At 40.4% G+C, this 10357-nt stretch overlaps 1 protein-coding gene across 1 annotated transcript; it reads left to right on the top strand.

Moving 5' to 3' along the window:
• The first annotated feature begins 6848 nt into the window (after nt 1–6848).
• On the top strand, nt 6849–9682 carry etaa1b (ETAA1 activator of ATR kinase b). The gene is made up of 6 exons (XM_079560161.1): nt 6849–7188; nt 7274–7396; nt 7458–7513; nt 7610–7713; nt 8165–9336; nt 9408–9682. The coding sequence occupies exons 1-6, from the start codon at nt 7008–7010 to the stop codon at nt 9518–9520; spliced, it is 1749 nt and encodes a 582-aa protein (XP_079416287.1). The 5' UTR covers nt 6849–7007; the 3' UTR covers nt 9521–9682.
• The last annotated feature ends 675 nt before the right edge of the window (nt 9683–10357 follow it).

Genomic DNA, 10357 nt, shown 5'->3' with positions numbered 1-10357 from the left:
GCATGTTCGTGCTGAGGCTGTGAAACGAAATGCAATTGAATCAAAAACGCAAAATTAGAATGGCCACAATTACCAAACCTCTGTGCGCAACAAAACATCAAGTCTCCATGTCTGTTCAAAACCCTATTGACCCCTTTAGTTTAGAAGTGATTGGGATTACTGTATTAGTTTAGCAGTTGATATTTCAGTCTTCTCACAAATGTCAGTGCTCCTGGATATCTGTGCGTTGTGGACTAAACCTTGATTTAAAAAAGATTTCTAATCATAATAATAGTAATAAAATATAAATATATATATACCAAAAATTGTACAGCCCTAAGCCTGTGAAAAGAAATGTGTGCAACTGTTTCAGACACTAGATGAGAACACCTATGAATGTGTGTCTTCAACATGAGTGATACCTCTTTGCAGAGATGTGTGGTTTCTCTGTTAAATGATTACCCAGACAACTTGGGAGTGATATAATTGCCACAAACATGGCGGCCCGAGTGGAGGTGATAATATATGGTAATTAGCCGTTTCAGGCCTGCACAATCTGGAAAGACTGTATTTAAGATAAAAGCTCGAAAACAACCCCGCGAGCGTCTTTCGTTTTTTTTGCATGTCGTCATGGTGTTTGCACTGTAAAGACAAGACAATGGCTGTAACCGTTTAAGAGTTGGTAATGAGATAATGCTGTATCCCTTCTGGAGTACACATGTATTTAAACGCCCAACAGGCCTCAGAAGGAACGCTTTAAAGCAAAACATTAAAATCTTCAGCTGCACGATGTGAGGGGAGACCACTTTGGTTTTACTTCTTCACTTGAGAGTAAATCATGGATTGAAACAGTTTAAGGCTAAACACAGAAGATAATCTCTCTAAATGAATTGAACTCCATATTCCATTTAGGACACATTTGAAAACCATTTGTATAAGGAATCGACATTTCATCAGATGCCCTTCCTTATTGGGAAAGTCAAAACTGTACCTGTACTGATTGTCAAACCTTTCAAATTAATACAACTCAAAACAGGTCTAAGCCACATCTAAACCAGAATTCCAAGACTAATGGACATGTGGAATTAATGTGGATGAATTAAATGAGTTCTAAACCAGGAATGAACCCAGGAGTCAAACCAGGACTAATTTAGTACTGAACCAGGACTGAAAGCATCATTTTGTCAAGTAAATATTACCCACTTGCCTGTGATACTGTAGATCTGTTATAGTCATTGTCCCCTGACAGACATTTTGGCAGCAGATGACAGCTCAGCGGTTGGAGACGACTGGACCAAAGACACTGCCGTTCTCTGTTTGCAAACAATGAATGGGATTCTGTAGAAGCAAAGTAGAGAAACAGAAGGAGAAAGGTGATCTTTCTGTCTGTCTCACAGACAAAGACAGACTATGACGGAATATGATAGTCAAATACCCTTTTGTACCAAAATATGTTTCTCAAGATTGTAATATTTTTGTTGTGGATTGATGAGGTAGAAACAGGAGACTCATCAAGTATGTAATACAAAAAGTACGTTAAAAACAGGTCCAATCTATGAATTTAATCCTATTTCCTTGCAAAGAAACAGGAGCGCTAACTACAGTGCAACTACTGAATGTTGTACACAAATATAGATAGTAAAAGTTTTTTTTTATAATGACGTATTTAAGCCACTGTGAACATTATTATCACTGCTGCTTGTACTATTACTACAGTAAATAGTGAGTTCAAAATAACTCACAAGTCACAGTAGAACATTACCAAGTACACTCATAGCAGTACTTTGGGAGTTACATTATGTTAGTTGTGGGTGTCCCCCTCCCTCTCCTCATAGGAAACTCCAGCGTGGGGTGTTCACCATATGCTCCGAGGGAACGGGCTGGCAGGATAAAAGTGAACGCTGCAGCCTTCTCCATCAGTGTGTTCAAAGCTCCCATATGAAAATGACTTTGTACAAGACTTTGACGGAGGCCAAATTTAGATCAAAGCCAACCCCGGGCAGGACCAGGCGGGGGCATGTGGTGGTGGTAGGGGGTCTGCTTTGGGGCTTGTGCATGAAATAGAAGTTTGCGTAAAGTGATGAGCAAAATGTGTGCAATAATAATGAGTGAGAAAATTTGTCAATTTATGTTTGGGCAGTTACATTGAGGTTGTTGATATTAGAAGGGAACTGTTGCCTGTGATGTGACCTCCAGCTGTGAGAGAGTATTATAAACATATTTGACTCCCAGTTCTCCTGAGTGTGGTCAGTATCAACCTACCAAAAAAAAAACAGTGTGTCGCAATACTATTGTAGAATATGGCACCACAGACATAAAACTGACATAAGGAATACGCTGGCTTGTGACCTTTCATGTTAGCATTTTTGCATTTTGAACATGAAAAATATTATATACAGAAAAAAAAAAAAAAAACATCAACATTTGCTTTAAATTGCGGCATTTTGTTTCCATTCCTTGAGCTGCTTAGCCCACTCTCAGCCTCCTCCTCTCTCTCTCCCCCCTCTCTCTCTCCTCCTCATGGGTTTGGACTCTCCAGAGAGGAGGTCACATGCTGCAGACCTGCTCCGTGCCATCTGGCTGACTTCCTGTCATCCTTACCCCAGGAGAGAGCCACTCTGCAGGCTATTGGACTGAAGAACCACCCTCCTCCAACTTCTCCACTCCTCCCTCACTCTGTGCCTCCAGCACACCTGAGCTGAGCAAAACACACACACATCATAAAACACAATGAATGCAGAATATCAAGAATGACTCCTTAAAAAAGAAATAATGTGAAAATGTTGGATGCTGCCAATAATGAAAAGGGCCTGCCGTTCTGATGAAAAGTGATTAATCAAGCGCTGTTACCATGTGGTTTCGGGGGAAATGCACTGGACAGATGCCAATTCTTGATAATGACAAATCAGATTTGCAGCACAACCACATTGCTGAAGGGCACTTTTAGAGGTTTTTTTTTTTTTCTTCATTTTTTAAAATCATGAGCAAACTCTCCTTTAATCAACGGAAGCGATACTTGGTAGTTCGACATAGGATTCAAAAGATTACTCAAACAAACGCAACATTATCTCCACACCTTGTTCTCACACGTCTAACACAAGAACATTAGGATTGGTTAGAAGCAGCAGCAGATTAATCTTAATGTCACACCCGTGGTCTTGCATATTCATATAAATATAACATGACTGCCGCGCACGTCTGAATTTATTGGTTTTCCTCCACTGCAAATTAGGGGACTCCAATTGATGAATATTTTAGCACATGTGCACTCTGCGGGACATTTATCATCAGCTTTGCTATTATAAACAGAATAAATGAGCAGTCAAAGTAGGCTGCTGCCATAGTGAGCCGCACTTTCTCCAATTGCCACCACTGCAAAAGGGCTTCTATTTCATGTTACATTGTGTCTGTACTTGGAAGCTATTTTACACACATACTGTATCCTTAGTACAGAGATTTGGGGAACATACTGTATCTTTTGTACAGATTTGGGAAAGAACATATCAATTATCGCCACATAAAAATATATATATTTAGTTGCGTTGATAAAACATTATTAACTCATGACCCCTAGTTTTGTAAAGTTTTATCAAAGCTGCTTTGAACTTATTATCATCTCACACTGGTAACTTATGTACCTAAAGTACATGTGTCATTAAAGCAGCCTCTGAATCTATGTTAAGTGAAGCCCTAAGGGGGTCGAGACAGAGGTTAATTGGATTGACTAAAATTATGTTATTTCATTACACATATTAAGTTTTGGAGGTTAGCCTAGTAAAATAGATGAATTTTAAAATAATGTTGGTTGGTCTAAGTCTTTTTTTTTTTTTTTCACGGATCCTTCAATCACTTTTTATCTTTATCAGCTAGCAGCGCCTTTGCACTTTGTATTAAGTTTATTCTCTTAACTGTTCTATCAGAAAGCAGCAAGATGGATCAACATTTAGTTTGTATATACATGTTACACTATTTTCATTCACCTTGGATCATGGCATCGCTTTCCATCTCACTTCCCTGACCTTTGTGTGGCACCTCCTCACATCTACAGTATTGTAGGTGCAGCCAGTAACGTTTTGATGCCGTTTTGCATTACAGCGAACACATGACTAATATACAATGGTTTCAGTAATGTGCTTCCAAGCAGGTAGTGACATGTTGATGGACTATACACCTAAATGATGAAAGAAAAACGACACAAGTACAGAGATCACTTAAATCTTCTCTTCTTCTTCCTTGTCACCAAAGTCACCCACTGCCGGACCGAAACACAGGACACCCCTTAGCATTTCCTCTCACCAACATGACCAAAGAAAGCTGCTGGGATACTCTCTCAAACAGGCGCCAAAGCACCTAAGGCATCATCTAACCATCGCTGAAGCCCACTGATCTGCCACTGTAGAGACAGGCATTGTTTCAAATGCTTTCATTCACAGTTCCAGCCATTGGCAACTCCTGTGAAATGGGTGAAATCCCAGGCTGGCGAAGTTGGCACACAAGCCGATAGCATCCTGGATCCCTTCCACTTCAGAGAGCTGTGCCACATGCTAACTGTCATCCGTGAGGCAGTGTGAGCCCAAAGGGGAGTCTGGCAGAGCAGGCGGGGGCAGGGGAGCAGCGATGGTGGGACAGAGATGGCATACACCCCTCACACGTATAAACATGGGACACACTACAGCACCAGGGGCATCAAAGGTGATTATTATTTACGCCGACACTGTTCTGAGTTAGTATTACTTTCCAATGTCTCTCTCACCTGGCATCTACCCAACATGAAGCCTCACTGAGATCCCCCAGTCCCACATAAGCACACACAAACATCCATCCGCCTGGTGCATCCCCTGGCATCTCTTCTCCTCCTTCATAAACACTAGCAGCTGCTTGGGCAATTAGCCATTAGCTCTTTACTTTTTACTATAATACCCAGTCCTTGAAAATCTCCACAATTAGCTCCTTAATTGCTTCTAAACAACCCAGGCGTAACCAATAAATAGAGGAAGGCGGGCTGCGGTTAGGTGAGGAGATAGGCTTCTGTTGGGACAGTCTCCGCAGCTTGGAGAGCGGTGCACATTGCAGCTGCCTTCTCTCTCCTCTCACTGAAGCCAGTGGCATTTTTCTTCTTGGCACAGAGAACCTCTCACAGAAGGAGAAACAGAGAAAAGGGTAAAACACAACGCAGCAAGAAACTGATGCCTCATATTTAAATGTAAAGTGACATAACTGTGCCCTTTATTCTGCGTCTAACTATCATTTCACGGAAATGCTAACATTGAGTGTGACAGAGGGTGTTATGGTGACTTTTGAACGGGCACGAGACAGTGCCCTGCAGGCCTGGATTTGCGTGTGCAGTGTGACACAGCTTGCTTGACAGAGCAATGGGAATACCCCCAAGATTAGCTGAATGCATTAAAGGAAAGCATGAAACATATCTAAGTGTTGATTAAATCACTCTTACATGCATTCTGACGGTTCCAGTTAACCTCTTAACAATGGCAACAGCTACACGCTGCTGACTTGACAGTGGCCCCTGGGCTCAATGTGGCTGTGCTGTAAATGGGCATTAACTGTGCATCACACACACCAGATCAGAGCAACGTCAGTCTGCAAAATATCGTGCATAAATGAAATTAATATCTGAATTAGCTGTGATTATTAACCTATTTTTCAGTTTAAAAAAAAATACAAAATGTTTATTCATCAGCTTAGATGGTGCACAGTGGAGTTGACATCATGCAGTTAGCAAGGGAGAATGTGTGCTGATGTTGTAATGAAACAAAAATCCCACTCTAACCAAAAGGAGTGAGGTTTCGGCTGCAGGTTCTGTTCATAAAGGCCTTGGCTCTCACTCAAAGAAACACAGTTGATTGGTCTCCCCAATGCACATTATTGATAAACTGCTTCCAAATGAAAACAATCAAAGCAGAATCAAGTGTAATCAAGTAATTCAGTGCAGCCGCATGTATCCCACTATACACTGTACAGTGTGTCTCTGCTCCAGCACAGGGCCTTATTCACAAATCTGCCTGCATTCACTGACACATAGTCGAGGAGTACAAGCACCATCTAGTGCCTTAGTTTGGAAATGACTCTGAACTATGTTACAGACAGGGATTTTTTTTTTTTTAAATATTTTTACGTTGCCTACTGTTTGCCAGACCTCATCAATGCTGAGATTTATTTATTTATTTTTTGCAGAGGTCTATTTGGCTAGAAAAATGTTACTTGCAGCTGAATGTTACTACTTCATCTGAGGTCTCACTAATCTAATTTCTCACCATTTTGTCAATGTGAAATTAATGAAATGCCAGTAACACAGCATTTCAAAGTGGTGTATAAAATCACACACTAACGATAGAATAGAACAACCTAAACCAATTGAGGCCGAACAAATTGTGAAATTACTTAAATAATGAATAGTTCAAATAAATTGCTTAAATCTTCATTTTAGGTTTATTGAAGGCTATGGGTTAGGAATAAAATACTTTGTAGACTTAAAAGTAAATTTAAAAAATATATATCTATAACTATTGATGTGCTGCTGTAAGTCTTGTACCAACTTTTGTGATGTGAAGGGGGAAAAAAATATCACCTCCATCCAATACTTTTCATCAGTAGGTAAGGTATGGCTTTGGGGTGTATGGTTGGAAACCAAACTGGGATCCTCAAACACCAAAGAGATTGGTTGGTTGGTTGCATTTTAATGTGCATTAGATTATTTATCATTATCACATTTAAATCCCATTGAAGTTGAGAGATAACTGATTTTATTAGTTGAAAAGGCTGGGACCTTTTTCTGCGAAAAGATAAAAAATAAATAAAAATAAACCTCCCCGGTTACCGTAGCCTGGTGACGTCACGCCCAAAACATGGCGGATAGTTCGAACAAATGCGCAAAAGACAAATCATAGAAGTTTACGGAAAAAACTCAAAGTGCAAAAACTTCCAACCATCGAAGATGGACAACAGCGGACATCGAGGACGTGTTTGATCTGGTAACTCGCTGTGAATGTAAATGCACTTTTTATCGCGCTATGTCAGGAGCAAAAACCCATGCTGCTACAAGTCAGGACCACCTCTGTGTTTCGTCTGCTGCTGCTGCTGCACCGGGATTCTCTGACCTGTGGAAGAATGTGTCCAAATTTACCCACGGAAAAACACCAGAGAATAGAAAGACTCACACACCGGCTGGAAATGCATCGCCACGGTTCACTGGTTAGTGAGTGTTTGTAGCCTTGTCAAACCCATTCTTTGTCAAATTATACAAACGACAACAACACTAACAACCGCTATGGTTTAGATTTGCAAAGTCCAAAAAGAAGACCCAGGTTGACTGGAGGGAATAACTCTGACTCTCCTGGAGATGTGGAGCCATCACAGGATATCATCTGGGATTCAACTTCACCAACTTCAGCTACCTCCGGTAGTTTTATTTACAGTAGCCTATACCATCGACATAGTTATTAATGTCCCTTGTTCTGCAGGCTTCAGATGCACCAAAGTGGAAATTTCAGACCTTGTCAACCGCATTGCGCCAAAGGTTTGCTACTTGTTTGCATCTTGCTTTTTGTTGATTTTTCTGTAATCGATTATTCAACACATTTGTGTTGTGTACTTTCTAATTTGTTCTTTGTAGGATGTGAAGCCTCAGAAGTCGTTTCTGCTTCAGTGGATTGGGGACAGTGCAGTGCCATGTACACCGGATATTCCAAAGGCAAAAGCCAGGAAGAGGTCATCACGGTATGACCTTGCTAGAGACAGTTTATTCAATGATAGTTATCCAGTTGCTATATTGTAGTGCTGGATGAAATGGCCAAATGATTTTTTTGTCTCATTGATCAAATTTGATATTTTTTCATAACAAAAATAAATACATGCAGTTAATTCATGAACTTATATATTTCATACAAGTCTCAGCTCAAACAAAACAAATGTTTTCCTCAAGTTTCATTTAACACACAAAAATCTTCCATTGTCTTGTCCAAACCCCAAAACTAGGTGCTGTTTCTGTCAAAGAATTGGCTGTAAACCTGTCGATTATTAAGGCATACGACGATTATTGAGATTGACCAAAGTAGAGATCGCAATTTCGATTACGTTTCCATGAATTTCCCAGCCCTATTATATTGTAAAATGTATTGATAATTGTTGCAATTTTAATTAATTTTTGTATGTTTTTTCATTTACATAGACCCAACAGTGTTGAAGACCTAATGAGACTGGCCAGACAGTTTGATGAGAACATGCAGCAGGACAAAGACATGAATGAAATGCATATAATCAACAACAATAACAAAAGTCCGAATCCTCTTTTGGATCATGTGGATCCAAAAGAACCAGCCCTGTCGTGTGACCCTGAGGAGGCGGAGCTGCGTGCCTTATTTGACGGCTCTACGCAGAAAGTCAGCGGTCCCCTCAGCCAGGGCTCCACATCCTCTACGTCGCAGGAAGTGACACGGCCCCTTGTGATACCTTCATCACACAAAGCTGTAAGTGCAGAGACGCCTCGTAAAGCCTCAGAGTCAAACAAATGTGATGACTTTGACGATGACTGGGACTGGGAGAATGATGAACTACTCAATGACTCTTTGTTGATGGCAATAGCTCCTGAGCAGCATAGTGCCACAACTAAAACTAGCCTTCAGTCTAACACCAAGTGCATTCCAAATGTTAAACGCTCTACAAATGCAAACCATGTACCGAAAGTTTCAAATGTGCACTCTAAGCCAAGCTACAGTGCACTGCAAGCCTTATGTCCAAAACCAAAGACTACAAACAGAAGCACTTTTAAGTTGGGACCAGACCGTGTTATTCATCCCCCTACAGGGTTACATGATCAACCTCCTGACTCCAGATTCACTGCTGTAAAATCTTCCAACAAAACACAGCCTGTCATGTCAGCAGATCATTTTTCAGCCAGTCTGTGGGACGATGGGGATGATGCTCTGCTGTACCAGGTGTGTGATTCTGTGGAGAGGATCTCCAACAGTCAGCCTCACACAGTGAGCCACTCAGGCCAGCAGGACAAGTGCAATTTGCCTATAAACCAACCGCACAAAGCCACAATCCCAGTGCCAATCAAAGCTACTAACACTAGTGCCAACAAACAGTCGGCTGCCTTTGTGCGCTCCAATTCACTACCAGCAACGAGCAGTGCTTCCCCGAATTACCAGGGATGGGACAAGCCCATGAAGAGTTCCACCATTAAACCTCAGATCTCACAAAGCCTCCCTGGAAACCATGCGTCGATAGGATCATTCAGCCACATAAATCACAATCCAAGTACTGTCAAATCAATACAGAAGTCCAGTCATACTGCCTTCAAGAGGAATGTGTCGGACTCTGCAGTGATATGCAAAAAAGGTAAGTCTTGAAACACAAGTCTTCACAAAATTCTTTCATTATAAGAATTATTAAATTTGGTCTGCTCTTAGTTTTTGTCACCAGTGAGAAGACAGGGAAGTGTTCAGTAGCTGAAATTGAGAAGAAAAAACAAGAAGCCTTAGCACGGAGACGTCAGCGTGTGCAGAACTCTCAAAAAACATGAAAGGGTTGTTTTTCAAGGACTTTTTTGTCATACATTACTGTATATAAGAAAGATGCATGATCACAAAGTTTACAATTTTGCAAATCAAGAAGAGATTCTAAATAGTTCCTTAATTACCTTAAACTGTTGAAGTTGCTGTAGTATTGAGCTGCTAGTGTACAAGCGATACTGATCATATTTAGATGATTTTCTCTAAGAAAGATAGAAATAGAATCTTTGATTTTGAGACTGTATTGAAGGCAATCAACAAAAGTTACTTGTTTACACACTTTTAGGATTTTTAGAGTAGTCATGTAAAATATAGTAACATATTCACCATATGTGTATTCGTATATGTGCCTACCGTTTTCTACTGAATGTAGAGGCCTTGATCAAATGTAACTAGCCTATGAGACAGCTGAATCTATAGCATTGTCTAAAACATGAGACCAGACCTGCACTGTGTCTGTCTTTTCAGTACTTGACTGAGTTTTGTAGTGCCTTTGTTTACACATTGTATATTTGTTTTCCACATTTTGCACAAGTCTCAATGTATGGATATGTTTTGGGGCATTTTAAGTGTTAAGAATCTCTAACAAACTGATAAACATGAAAGATGTTTTGTTTTGTATTATCCTTAAGTGATCATATATAAAACTTGAATAAGCTAGTTCACAATGCTTCCCTTTCTGTTTTACTTGTTCAGTCAAAATGTAACAACAAGTCCTTTGACAATCGCACAGCCCCTGAGGATTTCCATTGCCCTTTCTCTAGTCTAATCTAAATCATCATCACCCATTACTTACTATTCTCTGTATTTTGAGGTTGCTGACAGGTGAGCAAGTACTACACCCTATT

The sequence above is a fragment of the Gobius niger genome (genome assembly GCF_951799975.1).
Source record: "Gobius niger genome assembly, chromosome: 7".
NCBI classification, from domain to species: Eukaryota; Metazoa; Chordata; class Actinopteri; order Gobiiformes; family Gobiidae; genus Gobius; species Gobius niger.
This window is presented reverse-complemented; position numbering and strand designations above follow the sequence as displayed.

Excerpts from the sequence above, each read along its gene's own strand:
- etaa1b (XM_079560161.1), top strand. The coding sequence starts at position 7,008 with ATGTCAGGAGCAAAAACCCATGCTGCTACAAGTCAGGACCACCTCTGT. Across the intron at positions 7,189-7,273 it reads TGCATCGCCACGGTTCACTG|ATTTGCAAAGTCCAAAAAGA; the intron begins GTTAGTGAGTGT and ends GCTATGGTTTAG. Across the intron at positions 9,337-9,407 it reads TGCAGTGATATGCAAAAAAG|TTTTTGTCACCAGTGAGAAG; the intron begins GTAAGTCTTGAA and ends GTCTGCTCTTAG.